Below are 16,411 nucleotides of genomic sequence, written 5' to 3'. Positions count from 1 at the left end.
GAATCTGTCGAAAAGGAATAAAAACCACCTGAGAGTCCACGTTACCAGATTATGAACTTTTCCCATAGGTTTGAATTGCTTACTTACCTGTTATAAATTAACCACAGCTTCATTTGACCACCAGGTCTTAAGTCTGTTGACAGTTTTCAGCATGACCGAATGGCTCATTTTTCTTGCTTTCAGAAATTGGCTTGGTTCTCTTTAGAGTTGGTGTAAACATGCCATGTAATAAATGATTTCCACTTAATGGTACAACAGAATTATTGCTTTCTTAGATGTATGTGTCGTAAAAGTCAATCTACACGTTTATATAATTTCTTTCCTCAAAATCTTATACTTAATTTGATATTTCTAAAACTTGCACATGTAAGTCATGTGTATAACATGCTAAAGTACTTTAACTGTGATCTTAAAACTGAATAAAAAATATTTAATAAAAAATCAGAATATTGGGCTTCCCTGGTGGCGCAGTGGTTGAGAGACCACCTGCCGATGCAGGGGACGCGGGTTCGTGCCCCGATCCGGGAAGATCCTACATGCCGCAGAGTGGCTGGGCCCGTGAGCCATGGCTGCTGAGCCTACACGTCTGGAGCCCGTGCTCCACAACAGGAGAGGCCACAGCAGTGAGAGGCCTGCGTACCGCAAAAAAAACAAAACAAAACAAAAAAACTCATTCTATTTTAGTATTGCAAGAGTTCTGCAGCTCTTAATAGTTTGTAAATCCACTATCTCATTTGTAATTAACATTCTCAATTCTCTTACTCTATGCCTTTTTATAAGGGAATAGTTAAGACAACTTTCTTTGTTGAAAAGGGTATAAGGTATGACAAAGCCCTGAGATATTTCAGGAAATTGTATTTATTGAGAAACTGACCAAGAACCCACATTTTTCCCTGTTACTGTAAGAAGTCTCCAGAGAAAGATTTTCAAAGACTGTCAGTTCAGTTCTTCTCACTGGAAGAAGTCTGGCTCTTTTGATCCCTAACTGAATTTACTTAGATCATCTACCTTTGACCATTCAGAGGTACTTAAGAACATTGCTTTTGTTCTGGACCATATGATGTATTTTAAAATTTAAAGTTGAAACATAACATATAGTGCTTCTTTGCAAATATGAGTCCAAATAAGAACAGAAATCAGTCACTGTAGAAAAACATGTAGCCCAACAGAAATCTTGACTGGGCAAGGAAGCTTCACCTACTTCACCTAGGGACGAACCCGCGTCCCCTGCATCGGCAGGTGGACTCTCAACCACTGCGCCACCAGGGAAGCCCTGAAAGGAATTTTTTATCCAAAGTTTATAATGAGTGTCTACAAATCAGTGAGAAAATTACAAATGCCCAGTTTAAAACTGGGCAAAGGATAAAGACAAGTTATTCACAGAGCAAACTGTATAAATAATAAATCAACACATAAAAAAATGTTCAACCTCACTAGAAATCAGGGAAAAGCCAATTTAAACATGAGATAGTATTTTTAACTTCAAATTGGGGGGGAAAACCGAAAGAGGGAGTGTTGAGGAAGGATTTGGGAACCAGTTCTTTACATATAGTACTGATAAGGTTGTAAATTTCAGGGAAATTTGTGAAGGAACATTTCAAAAGTTTATACATCCAGCAGTTCTACTTCTATAAATCTTTCCTAGAGATATGTGTACCTGTGTGCAAATTTATATTTACAAAGAAATATTTTCTGCTGCATTGTTGGCAATGACAAAAAATTAGAAGGAACCCAAATTCCCATCAATATGAGTGGTTAAATGACAGTAGAGCCATACTCTAGAATGCTCAGCTTCCAGTAACCAGAATAAGCTCAACCAATGTGCACTGATGTGAAAAATTTCCAAGATACATCTTAACCCCCTTGGTAGTATTCTTTTTTTTTTTTTTAATTTAATTAATTTATTTTTGGCTGTGTTGGGTCTTCGTTTCTGTGCGTGGCTTTCTCTAGTTGCGGCGAGCGGGGGCCTCTCTTCATCACGGTGCGCGGGCCTCTCACGGTCGCGGCCTCTCTTGTTGCGGAGTACAAGCTCCAGACGCGCAGGCTCAGTAGTTGTGGCTCACGGGCCTAGTTGCTCCACGGCATGTGGGATCTTCCCAGACCAGGGCTCGAACCCGTGTCCCCTGCATTGGCAGGCGGATTCTCAACCACTGCGCCACCAGGGAAGCCCCGGTAGTATTCTTTATATCTTAAAATGTGCATACCTATGACACATAAATTCCATGTCTAATTTTCTGTCCTACAAACCTACGAAAAGCTACAGACTTCTGATCAATATCCCCCAAACTATTGTCAATTGTAAGAAGTATGTCCAAAAGAAAAAAAAAAGAATCAGAAATCTGTTCAAAACCAGCAGATTTTAAAGAACTAATTATCCCCTCACCCACCTCTGTTTTGCTAGAGCAACACTGGAAGACTGCAACTAGGAAAGAGAGCAAGCCTAACTCCCACCTCAAATCTTGTCTCTCAACTACAGGGTATGATGAAGTCATTTAAAAAATATATTTAAAGGAGACTGAACCCTTAGGTGAAAGACCCCAAGAAGTTATTTCCCTAAAATAGACAGTAAATAAGGAATTTGGAATGAGTTGCAGTGGAAAGATGTGAAATGTCTTTCTTTGGGTCTTCTTAAAATGATAACATTCCCACATATGTCTGCAGTGTTTTAAATATTTTACATTTATGTAGTAAACATTGAAAGACAGAAAGACAGAGGTTATTTCCAACTAGATGTTATCCTTTCCCCCCAATGGAACTATGCTTTCCTTTCTAGACACATGAGCTCTCCTTTTTCGAGTCTGAGATTGGAAGTTCTCATGGTTGAATTGTTAACACATTTATCTTTATTTGGGTTGAGTTTGATCCAGCTACTCTGAAGACTATGGTTTCTTCACTAAAAATTGCTTCAGTTGTAGATTTATCACCTGGTTGGCAAACACTGGCTAACTTCAGGCACAAGAACATTACTCTGAACCTGGGTGTGGTTAGTGAGATAGAAACCAACATTATTTTTTCCTTCATGATATGAAATATACTCTATCTTTACTCCCAGGGTTTTGTCCAAAAAACTCATAAAACATAAATTGACTCTGCCATTCAGACTCCCATGTTCTCCTCCAATGGACACAGCAAAGTCTAAGTTCAATTACACCAAGACTGATGCCAAATTTCAAAAAACGAGAGCACCCTCCATTTCTGCTAGTGCCAGGTGTGTTGTTCCAGGTGCACAGAAGTATCTTAAAAAGTCTTAGTAAATCTCATTCTACAATAAATAATTACTCAACAAGTTCTCTCTGGACCAGGGTATACTAAGCCAGTGTCTGCTTTGTATTGCAGGTGAAGAAGTTTGTGGTCTTTCATGGAGCTTCCGTTTACCAACCTGGAAATGGCATTCATTTTATTGGCTTTTGTTATCTTTTCCCTCTTTACTCTGGCTTCCATCTACACTGACCCGGATGAGAGGAATGAAGGTAAACAGAGAGAGCTCTTCATAAGAGTCCCCGTTTCCTTTCCCCACCCAATCATCTTTCTCTATGGTTTGATTTGGTTTAGTTTCTATTCTGTATGTGAGAATGAGTTTGTTTTGGGGTGTGCTGTGTGTGTGTGTGTGTGTGTGTGTGTGTATGAGAGAAAGGAGACAGAGAGACAGAGAAGGAGAGTTTTATTAAATAGCCTGAAATATCTACTGTGGCATTTTACCATTATTTATTAAGAGAGGTTTGGAAATGGAAACGATTATTCACATGACTTTTAATCCCAGAATTTTGCAGGTCTTATGCTCTGAATTTTATATATATATATATATATATGTATATGTATATATATAATTTTTCTTTCACCATCCTCCCATCACTGCCCCTCATCCCTGTCCCCCATCAGAAACTTAAAATGTGCAAAAAGCACAATATCTTTCAAAGTCATTAAAGGTAATTTTCACAGGCTAAATGCAAGTTCACAAGAAACAAATTCCATTATTGTATACATATATGGTGTGTGGAGGTGTGCATTTTTGTTCAACTATAAATAAGAAGGAAAAGAATTAAAGGTTTTTTCCTAATGAGCTCTTGTCAAAGCCCAAACTTTCAAAAAAAATGTAGAAGGGTTTAAAAAACTCAGCACCACATGTTTGCTTATTGCCAATCATAACAATTATTAGCAATAATATGTAATTTAAATGGCAGTTCTTGGTATTTCACTGTAGTTCAGGTCCTACCAAATTTCACACAAAATTAATGGTGACTGACCATTTTTGAGGGCAAAAATTATATATATATATATATATATATATATATATATATATATATATATGTATGGCATATGCTAAGGAAATAATATATGTTTGTAGAGAATAAGATAAAATCATAAAAGGAAAACTGCGCTTCCAAAAATTGTGATACCTCTCCATCAATTTCTGGCTGTGAAAGAAGTGCTCTCTGTAAAAGACAATAGTATTCTCCATCTTATAAACATACTACATTTACAGAAGTAGAAAACAAGAAGCCACAGTAAACAGACATTCCAATTCGTGCTGACATGAAGATTGGGAAGCATAACTGGAGTCCGTAAAGTCTTTTTCATGCTCCATATTGTTTTAGTTTAAAATGGGTTTGGCTGAAAGAAAGAGTAAGAGCAAAATTGCAGTTACTTTAACTAGATGATAATGTCTTTCTCTCACACATAAAGGAAGCCTGGGGGTAGGAAGTTCCCTCCTGACACGACTCCCTGGTGTCCTGGACCCAGGCCACACTGTCTTGGTTCCCTCCCATCTTCTATGGCAGCTCCCATGTCCGGCACTGACCCAGCTGGCCCATCTTCCACTATCATCTATGCATGCCTGTCAGCAAGAAGAAGCAAGAGGGCACACCTCTGTCTTTTAAGAGCGCTCCCAGAACCTACACTCACCACTTCCCTTTGGCCAGAATTTAGTCCACGGACATACCCAAAGGAAAGCTGGGAAATGTAATAGTTATTCTGAGAGGCGTGTGTGGAGCAAAAACTTTGGGTTTTGTTCCTAAAGGAAGAGTGGTACAACCAGCAGTGTCTGCCAGACACGTAGACTCCTAACCATGCATTCACTACGGGGCTGGTAGTCATGAAATCGGGGAATATTTGAGCTAGAAGGAATGTTAAGAGAGCATCTGATTTACTGATGCTTAACCAGAACTGAATATCAGAAAGGCACCTCATACTTGGGGCCCATCACAAACCCAGCAAATACGCATTTCTGGGTGTCCCACCTGGCCACGTGTCTTTAAACAAGACCCCCTACCCACCCCGCCCCCATTTTTCTAGCTTTCTTCTCTGGTTAAGAAGCATTGACCAACTGTTCATATTTCAGATGTGACCACAGAGACCAACAAATATTTAGTGAGCTTCTCAGGTGCTCAGTTAATTAGCAGAAGAGCCAAAACTAGAGCACAGACTCCCCGTTGCAAGTTCCTGCCCCCTCTCTGCACTCCCATGACTCCCCAGTTATGATCCATGGACACAGAGAGCCAGAAGACTGGGCCAGTCATAGAAATTTACCTTTCCTTTACACTTCTGTATTCCGTTTTTCATAAGTTCCTTTTTCTTCTGCTCTATTCCTCCTATATCTGAGGTCTACTTTCCAAGCTAAAGCAATTCCTCCATTTGAATACTGTTCACTGACAGAACTAGACCCAGCTGCCCAAGAATTCTCATCGAAGAACACCCTTGCTTCCCTTCGTGACCACCAGGTCGGTGCCAAGCACAATTTTGCATGAAAGTACAAAATGTATACACTTTCCTAAATGTGGTAAGACCCAGGAGTAAAACCTACCTTCATTAAAATTGCAGGGCTATTTTAATATCCTTTCTGGCACAAGCAGAGAATTGCAGGGGCCACAAAAATAAACTTAAGAGAGGCAGATTTAATTTCACATGTTTATTTAAAATCTAATAGACTCAGCTATGGGTAATGAAGAATCTAAATCTGAATGGGACTCAGCTCCTATGTCAGGGAGCTGATTGTCTCGTGGAGGCTTCAGTTGTATAACCAGAGCAGACCCAGTGAATGGGCTACCAGAGTTTTCAACTAAGGAGGATGGGGTCAGAACGGAAGCTCTTTCTTTGGGGTATTGCGGTGGGCTTCACGGAAGAGGTGGCCACCCTGATGCGGGTGATATTGACAGAGTAGGGTGGGTGGGGTGCATTCCAACTAAGAAAACAGCTTAAGGAAAATTACCTGACCGCAAAAAATTAAATGTATAAGAGGAAAAATCAACTATAGTTTGGAATGTACCTTAAGTCCAACAAGGAATTGAACAGAACTGATCATTGGCCAGTATCTTCTCAAGTCCTTCAGAGGTCAGAAGACGAACAAAGCATTTTAACAGGGCGTCTCTTAAACGTAAGAGATGGGTGCCTCTGACCTCAGCCTCCCACGTGAGAGCAAAGGCTCTCAAGCTCTAACTTGCACATAAGTCACCTAGAGATTTTATGAAAAAGTAGACTACTGTTCAGTAGGTCTGGGTGGGACCTGAGATTCTGCATTTCTAAGAAGCTTCCAGGTGACGACCATGGTCTAGAAGACGAGCCGAGCCACAGATGTGACACTTGCAGGCCCCAGGGGACCAAGCTCATCTGTGTGCAGCAGGGGAGGCGGGAGCTTGGCTACGTGGCTGGGCGTCCACGTTCCGTCCCGTAAGCAAGGCCCTACAGGACACGGGGCAGACCCAGAGCTGGAGGGCAGGGCCTCAGCCTCCAGCACAGCGCAGTCTTGCCTCAGGTCCTAACGTGTCAGGAGTGGGTGGATTAAGGTTTAAGAAAATATTTTATATGTTTAGAAGAGTTGAGAGTCATTCTTATTTTTTTAGGGAAGAAATTGTATTTAATTAGATTAATTAATTAATCATTTTTAGTTGAAGTATAGTTGATTTACAATGTTGTGTTAGTTTTAGGTGTACAGCACAGTGATTCATATATATATATTCTTCTTCAGATTCTTTTCCATTATAGGTTATTACCAAATATTGAGTATAGTTCCCTGTGCCATAGAGTAGGTCCTTATTGGTTATGAGAGTCACTCTTTAAAACTCAGAATATTGGAGTGTGCAGTGAAGCGGAGGCAGAGCGGCTCCGCGAGCTCCTCTCTCTCCACTTTCCCATAGAGAACCCCTGACTGGCCGCTGAGGGCGAGCCACACACACGCCCTTGCGCCCGGCGAACCCGCGAAGTCAGTATCATATGACACAGGCTTTGCCGCAGTTCATCTTCCTCCCTGTGTACTTTCCGTTTGCCTTCCTGGAATTCTGCTGCATCACAGAAGCTGGAAGTTCTGATGTTCCATTGAAATCACGATGGAAAGTCTTGACTTGACCGGTCAGAGTAATGAAAGGCGGTAATAGAAATAAAGATTATTCCGCAGAAGGAGAAGGAGCTGGAAAAGGACCAAAACGAAAGTGCCTTCAGTGGCATCCATTGCTAGCAAAGCAACTTCTTGACTTTTCAGAAGAGGAAGAAGAGGAAGACGAAGAGGAGGATATTGATAAGGTTCAACTTCTTGGGGCCGCTGGTCTAGAGCAAGATGGTGAAACTGAAGATGATGAATCACCAGAACAGCGAGCCCGGAGACCAATGAATGCATTTCTCTTATTTTGCAAACGTCATCGCTCTCTTGTACGTCAGGAACACCCCAGGCTTGATAACCGAGGTGCTACCAAGATACTAGCTGATTGGTGGGCTGTTCTCGATCCAAAGGAAAAGCAGAAATATACAGACATGGCCAAGGAGTATAAACATGCATTTATGAAAGCAAATCCTGGCTACAAATGGTGTGCTACCACAAACAAGCCTGTGAAATCCCCAACATCCACTGTCAATCCACGGGAGAAACTATGGGCCTTCCCATCTGACTCTTCAAGAGCCTTGCCAAGCCCCAAGAAAACAAAGCCTGAAGAAATGCCTCAGCTTAACTTTGGGATGGCTGATCCTACTCAAATGGGAGGCCTGAGCATGCTGCTTTTAGCTGCAGAACATGTTCTTGGGACACCAGAGATATCCTCTGGCACTTGCAGGCCTGATGTTTCAGAATCCTCTGAATTGCGTCAGAAGTCACCATTATTTCAGTTTGCCGAGATATCTTCAGGTACCTCCCACCCTGATGTTGCGTCAAAACAATGTCAAGCATCAGCCTTGTTTCAGTTTGCAGAGATTTGTTCGAAGACTTCACAGTTGGGCGGTGCTGAACCTGTAAAACGCTGTGGAAAGTCTGCCCTCTTTCAACTGGCAGAGATGTGCCTGGCATCAGAGGGGGTGAAAATGGAAGAATCAAAGCTAATAAAAGCCAAAGAATCAGATGGCGGAAGAATTCAAGAATTGGAGAAGGGCAAGGAAGAAAGAGAAATGAAAATGGAGAAAATCGATGAAGCCAGGTTCCAGAAAGAAGCAGAATTTGAAACATCAGCTAAGGAAAATGTAAGAGATTCTAAGGAATTAAGTAATTTTGAGGAGCTGCGAATGGATGATATAATGGGTATAAAAATGGAAGCTCCTAAAGCAATTAAAAAGGAAGAATTAGAGGAAGATCAAAAATGTAGTCACTTCCCTGATTTTTCTTACTCTGGCAGTAGCAAGATAATAATAAGCGATGTTCCCAGTAGAAAGGATCCCATGTGCCATCCTCATGGCATTAGGATCATCGAGGATCCCACAGCATTAAGCAAACCAGACAAGCTAAAAAAGAAAAAGAAGAAAAACAAAATGGATCGACATGGAAATGATAAATCCACACCCAAGCAGACTTGCCAAAAGAGGCAGTCCTCGGAATCTGATATCGAGAGTGTCATGTACACCATTGAAGCTGTTGCAAAGGGAGACTGGGGCATCGAGAAGCTTGGAGATACCCCTCGCAAGAAGGTCCATACATCCTCGAGTGGCAAGGGAAGCATTTTGGATGCCAAGCCACCAAAGAAGAGAGTGAAATCAAGAGAGAAGAAAATGTCAAAGGAGAAATCCTCAGACACCACCCAAGAGTCAAGACCTCAAGATTTTATCAGTATTTCTGCCAGCAAGAACATTTCTGGTGAGGTACCAGAGGGTATAAAAGCAGAACCTTTGACCCCTACGGAGGCTGCATTACCACCCAGTCTATCGGGACAGGCCAAGCCTGAGGACAGTGAGTGTCACAGAAAAATAGAGACTTGTGGCTCCCGGAAATCTGAGAGGTCTTGCAAAGGTGCTCTTTATAAAACCCTGGTGTCTGAGGGTATGCTCACGTCTCTGCGAGCTAATGTTGGCAGAGGGAAACGAAGGTCAGGAAAAGGAAAGTCCTCTGATCATGAAGAGTGTTGGCATGAAGAGTGTTGGCATGAAGAGTGTTGGTTTCACCAGAGTGGGACCAGTGGAAGCAAGAAGTTCAAGAAGACAAAGGCAAAGGAAGACTCTCTCCTTGGCTCAGCAAAGCTGTGTGAAGAATGTGAAAAGAAATTCCACAGCCTCCCTCAGTATAGTCCTGTTACATTTGACGAGAAATGTGTACCTGTCCCAAGAAAAAAGAAGAAGACTGGACATATGTCCTCAGAACCGACCCAAACCAGCAAAGGTCCTTTCCAGTCTCAGAAAAAGAACTTATTCCACAAAATTGTCAGCAAATACAAGCACAAAAAGGAGAAGCCTAATGGTCCGGAAAAAGGAAGTGGGGATAAATGGTCAAACAAGCAACTCTTCTTGGCTGCCATTCACCCTACAGAAGCCATATTTTCAGAAGACAGAAACACCACAGAGCCTGCTTATAAGGTTAAAAATGCCCCATCCATTCCCAACACTCCAGAGCCAACAACAGTGCAAGAACCCTTGGTGGGCAGTCAAAAGAGAAAAGCAAGGAAAACCAAGATCACACACCTTGTCAGGACAGCAGATGGCCGGGTATCACCAGCAGGAGGTACTTTGGATGACAAACCAAAGGAACAACTGCAGAGGAGTCTCGTTAAGGTGACCGAGACAGGCTGCAATGACGAATGCTCACACAACCAAGAGGCCACGGAGACGCGGAGCAGCACCCCGGAGATGCCCGCCGTGTCTGCGTTCTTCAGCCTCGCTGCGCTGGCCGGAGTGGCTGCCGTGGAAAATGCATAGAAGTCAGAGATCCACTCCGCTCACCCATGACGGACAGCCAAAAGAAATGCCCCAGACTCCTGTACTTATTTCTTGCGCTGACCAGTGAAGCACCCTTTAATTGTAAAACATTGTGCTTTACCTACTACCCTAGCCTTGTCTTTATTGAGAGATGCTAGTGAGTCCATGTGGTGGAAACTAGAGACAGCAAACAAGTGCTTGTTGCCCTACACGGCCCAGATTCACTTGAAGCAGAAGTTGGCACCCTGGGCCAGTTTGTTCTTTCAGAACCCAAAGTCTTTGAGGGTGATGTTGTCTGTCTGATAATGAGCAGAAATGGGATGATCCTAGAGCTTTGCTTTCTATTGAAGGCTTTTGATGGTAATAGGTGGTAACTTGGTAAAAGGCTGCCTTTACTGTAGCTCATCCAGCATCTCTTTTACCAACCAGAGAGTGTGAAACTAGTTTCATATATTACCTAGTTATTCTTTCCAAACACAAACAAAAAACAAAAAAACAAAAACTGACACACTGCACTAGTTATTATTAGATATTCTTAGTCTTTTTTGTACATGGAGGTTTATGTTCTAAGATGGTTTATATAATAGGTTATACCTACATTTATATTGTAGAATAATATTAAAAAGCCTCTTCCAGAGACTCCCAAACAGCACGGGCAGGCAGATGTACCAGTGTTAGCGGTGTATGCTCGGCCTTGTGGTCCATCTATTCTGCACTTTTATATTTGCCACCAGAGTGGTAGTTTGCTGGCCAAAAGAGAAAGAGAGAGAAGAAGAAAAATTACAGTTCTTACAGCAGAATTTGTTTCTTAGCCTTGAGTGACCAAGAAGAATTTGCTTGGGTCCAATTGTGGCGAATATTTTCCCAGACAGGGGAAGAGTCCAGCAGATTACAGATTACTGATGTTTTCATGCCTTGAGGATTCTTTTATTTTTACACAAGGGTCTGAGTGACCAATGGATCGTTCATACAGACAAAAAAAGAAACATAGTATTCAGAAGTGACCTTAGTATTACTTCACTATTGAGAACACATTGAAGACACACTCACTTTGTGTGGTCTTTGAGCTACAGCCCTTTTACATGCATCCCAGACAGACTGGACGGGTAGCAATTGCTATGCACAGCCTAATTGGCACTGCAGGTTTTTAGAGCCATTTTGAGTTTTTGTGGTTACGGAGGTATTGATGAGGGAGGTGTGCCTGACCAGAGTGGGACTCGCAGTTATAGATCCACCTGCAAGTTTCCTGTTTCCTTTTCATGTTTTGTTGCTTTTGAGCATAAAACCAACTATACATATTCCAGTGCAACTGGATTAACTGGCTTAGAACATTCAACATATTGACTCCACCACCTGACGTTCACAGTATCTTGTTTCTTAGCAACAGATGCAAAGTGATAAATCAAAATTAGTCGGCGGCTACAGATTTTACAGGGTATTTGTTCCATAGCACAAAGTATTTCCCCACTCTTGCATCACAGCACAAACTACCAAATTTTAATTATTGGATTCCAGCAATAATTTTTACTGGTTTTCAAAGTGGCGGAATTTTGATAGTGTTAGTTCAAGGTGGAAACTTTTGAATTAGATCTCTAAATGGTGACAGTTTACAAGGTTTTATCTAGCTATCTTATTTATACTTGACTGAATTGTAATGATGATTTTTTTTCTAATCGTAATTTGACCTAATAGCCATACAAAAAAATGACTCTATTAGTACTGACTAGGTTTAGCTTTTCACGGTTGTAGATGTTACTTCAGTTTCGGTGCGGGAAAACATGTACAACATACTAACAGAATTGAAAAAGAACAGAGAGATTTGGGCTCTTTATTTTTTCAAAGCAGGTAAAGAGGGCATCAGGGCATTGGAACGGTGTCCTCAAAAATGCATATTCCTTGTGGGCATGGAGGAAGAAGGAATTAGTAAGCAAGGTTAATCAGAGGCAGAAGCTTAGCCCCATTCACACAGAAATAAATCAGGTGAGCAACCCCAGATTTTAGCATGATATTTTTACTATGATGCTGTTGTATTAATATTTTCTAAATTTCGAAACACAAAGTGAATGTTTGAAAATTGCTGGGTCCCAGTGTTGGTGGCTGTTGGAGTTTCTGGACCACTTGCTAGCAATGATTTAAAACTTATAATTAGCTAAAATCCAAAAAAAAAAAAAAATCAACAACAAAAATTGTTTGGTGCAGAACATGCACCTTGACAGTGGCACTAACTTGTTATTCTCTAGAACATGTTAGAATAGGTCTATTTTTGCCAGTGCCCTCTCCTCCAGTCCTCTGATTACGTTTCACTAGAGTTCCTTAACAGAGTGCTGTATATTCATGGGACCCTTTTTAAAAAGAAGCAAAACAAAAGATGACTTTTTTCTATGTGATTAATATATCTTACTTGATGTGCTTTTCCTAAACCTCAGTGGCTTTTCCCTTAGGCAGGGGTCGGGGTGGAGGGCAACCTACTGGATACGACTGTTTTCAGATACTTTAGAAAAAGAAAAACAACCCACCTTTTTGTAGACATGCTTAATTTTTAAGCGGTTAGGCACTGAGAGTAGCAGAAATCCTGCAAAGCTTTATAGTCTTTTCGACTCTCACCTTGCCATTTCTCTGAGTAATGTCTTGATTTCAAAAATAGTGCTTTTCTCATGCCCTGAATCCACTGGAGAGGGGTGTTGGTATTTTCAGGTAACAACATTTGTGAGCACACATATTGCAGACCAACATGTAGTACCCTCCCCCATTTATCATTTTCATTTCACTTCTCTCATTCTTTTTTATTTTGGAAAATCCTATTGCTATGGTGTGTACCTTCATCTGCCAGCAAACACCATCTACACTAACATTTGTCCCACAAGCATCCTCAAGAGAAAAAGTTGTTGCACCTTATGTATATCTCAAGCAAACCAAAATATGATGCTCTTCTGCTTTTGTTTTATTCTAAATTGTTGTATCATATCTTTCTGAAACCATTCTGAATCTAGTTGAAATTCTCAATATTTATGCTTTTACCTTAATTTCTAGATTCAAACCTGTGTATAAATCTTTTGAACAAAATTGTCCTAGCCCTTCTGTGTGTTGCTGGAAGTGGATGATTTAGTCTCAGATGGAGACACAGTACTGTTCCAGTTTTCTTTAGCCTTTTATTTATTTAGTTATTCTGGGTATTTTCCTATGTAATTTTGAAGTGTGTAGAGTATATTATAGTTACTGAAGCTGCAGCTCTAAGAAGCTGAGTGAAAGAGAGAAAATACTGTAAGACGCCCTTCTTAAGTGTTTGTTTGTTTGGATAACTGTAATGAGGCCAGGAAAAGGCAAAAGGTCCCACAGCCACTTTGAAGACACAGGTTCTTATCCCCAAACTAGGTTAGGTCCCAGATTTTAGATCAAAATGGTGAATTCTTGAAAGCCCTCTTTTTTAAAAGGATATATCATACCATTGTAATTCTGACAGTCTTTTCCCCCCCGAAAATATATTTATTTAATTCCGTCAGATGAGCTTTCTACCAGTGCCCCCTCAAAGCCATGCTGAACTCATTCCCACGTTGTCACTGTTATTATAGTTCCTGCCATTCAAACTGCTGCAGAGAAAAAAAGGGATGGAACACTATGAACAAAAAGGAGCATCTGAACGGGTCTGGTTATTTAGAATCCAACTTGTGTAATCCCTGTCACTCTCTTATCAAGTCAGATGCTACTCTGCCTGAGTCATAGAAAATTTTGTTTGCACTCTGTAGTCCTTGGCTCCTCCTCTGGAAATGTTTGCACCTATGTAAAATCTCAAGCAGAGTATAAATCAATACAGCACTAGGAGTAAGCTGAAAACTGAATGACATGTTTTGTTTATCCAGTTCCGGGGGAGGGATGGGGAATATCAAGTAACTCTGTTCCAAGTTTGGCATTTGGCATTAATGTGAAGCAGTGGGACCATGCTGCCTGCTAAACTACTGTATGAATCCTAAGTGTTCTGGAGACCAGCAGCTGGAGGCTGGAGGCCAGCATCCATAGAGCAAAGGGGAAGCATCGCTGCTTCTTGGGGGAAAAGGAAGGAAGTCGTGCAAGGCCTGGAGTCCTCATTTGTAAAGGGAAAGTCGGGGTGTACGGGATGCTGTGAGAAGGTTCACCTTTGACTGCACTGCTCCACAGAGCCCTCAGATAAGGCCAATCCTAATGGGCTACCTCGGCTTTAACGGTTAATTTCAGTAAGTCCTGTTTCAAAGGTTTGTCTTTTTTTGCTTCTACCGTCAGTGCCACTGTTTTCCACTGCAGTGTTTTGACTTCCCAAACCACCTTCTCCAGAGAGAACAATGTATTGCTGAAAATGGGCAGTAGAAGCAAATGCTCTTATTACAGTTGACCTATAAAGTATTCAGAGTGACTGTTAGGTGGGAATTAAAATTTAGCTTTCCCCACATAGGATCTTGTTTTGCACCTTATAAAGAGTGTACTAATTGTTAATTAGGTGTTGCTTTTATTTATACAAGCATTCCCAAAGAATTAGATTTGGATTTTTTGTTTATTTGAGTTTGGGAATTTTTTATTTTACAGTTATCTTATTTAGATTGACTAACATCATACTTACAATAAAAAAAGAAACAGTGGTTCAGTTCATCTTACCAGATATGTCTGGTGATGTATTCAGAGTCTGATGGACTGCTTTGCTTTTATATAGTTTGGAAGTGATAGTGAAGTTGATTATACCCCGTATTAAATGACCTTGTCCTTTTCACTGGGGACATTATCTTACATTTTAGAAAAAGAAGCAGCAAAAGAGTGAACAACAAGACAAGTACATTTGATTCCCCTCATACACCTCCATCTGTTTGTGCTACGCTTTCCTTAAAAATATCAATATACATTTTCTTCACACATACAAAAAGTTTCCTCTCCTGGCCAAATTTTATTTGCGGTGGTATGATTTATGCTAATAACGGAAAAGAGGAAACCTTGTACTTAGAAGTTCGGTGGCCACTGTTTCCTTGTTGCAGTCAGTGGTCAAAATTGTTCCTGCCCTGAAGTTGATCTTTTTATTTATTTATTTATTTATTTTTTAATTTTTTTATTAGTTTCTGCTTAATAACAAAGTGAATCAGTCATACATGTACCTCTGTTCCCACATCCCTTCCCTCATGCATCTCCCTCCCTCCCACCCTCCCCATCCCACCCCTCCAGGCGGTCACAAAGCACCGAGCTGATCTCCCTGTGCTGCGGCTGCTTCCCACTATCTATCTACCTTACGTTTGGTAGTGTATATATGTCCATGCCTCTCTTTCGCTTTGTCACAGCTTACCCTTCCCCCTCCCCATATCCTCAAGTCCATTCTCAAGTAGGTCTGTGTCTTTATGCCCGTTTTACCCCTAGGTTCTTCATGACATTTTTTTTAAAAATTCCATATATATGTGTTAGCATACGGTATTTGTCTTTCTCTTTCTGACTTACTTCACTCTGTATGACAGACTCTAGGTCTCTCCACCTCATTACAAATAGCTCAGTTTCGTTTCTTTTTATGGCTGAGTAATATTCCATTGTATATATGTGCCACATCTTCTTTACCCATTCATCGGATGATGGACACTTAGGTTGTTTCTATCTCCGGGCTATTGTGAATAGAGCTGCAATGAACCTTTTGGTACATGTCTCTTTTTGAATTATGGTTTTCTCAGGGTATATGCCTCGTAGTGGGATTGCTGGGTCATATGGTAGTTCTATTTTTAGTTTTTTAAGGAACCTCCATACTGTTCTCCATAGTGGCTGTACCAATTCACATTCCCACCAGCAGTGCAAGAGTGTTCCCTTTTCTCCACACCCTCTCCAGCATTTATTGTTTCTAGATTTCTTGATGATGGCCATTCTGACTGGAGTGAGATGATATCTCATTGTAGTTTTGATTTGCATTTCTCTAATGATTAATGATGTTGAGCATTCTTTCATGTGTTTGTTGGCAGTCTGTATATCTTCTGTGGAGAAATGCCTATTTAAGTCTTCTGCCCATTTTTGGATTGGGTTGTTTGTTTTTTTGCTATTGAGCCGCATGAGCTGCTTATAAATTGTGGAGATTAACCCTTTGTCAGTTGCTTCATTTGCAAATATTTTCTCCCATTCTGAGGGTTGTCTTTTGGTCTTGTTTATGGTTTCCTTTGCTGTGCAAAAGCTTTGAAGTTTCATTAGGTCCCATTTGTTTATCTTTGTTTTTATTTCCATTTCTCTAGGAGGTGGGTCCAAAAGGATCTTGCTGTGATTTATGTCATAGAGTGTTCTGCCTATGTTTTCCTCTAAGAGTTTGATAGTTTCTGGCCTTCCATTTAGGTCT

At 40.9% G+C, this 16,411-nt stretch overlaps 1 protein-coding gene across 1 annotated transcript; it reads left to right on the top strand.

The window, feature by feature from the left end:
* Window positions 1-7,350: 7,350 nt before the first annotated feature.
* Window positions 7,351-10,183, top strand: LOC307049467 (HMG box transcription factor BBX-like; the record flags this gene model as incomplete). Its single annotated transcript, XM_079699047.1, is given in 2 exon segments — window positions 7,351-10,088; window positions 10,090-10,183. Coding segments are annotated over 2 exon segments (2,832 nt in total).
* Between the last annotated feature and the right edge of the window lie 6,228 nt (window positions 10,184-16,411).

The sequence above is a fragment of the Hyperoodon ampullatus genome, assembly GCF_949752795.1.
Source record: "Hyperoodon ampullatus genome assembly, chromosome: 1".
NCBI lineage: Eukaryota > Metazoa > Chordata > Mammalia > Artiodactyla > Ziphiidae > Hyperoodon > Hyperoodon ampullatus.
Note: the sequence above shows the minus strand (reverse complement) of the source record. Positions and strands in the feature narration are given on the sequence as shown.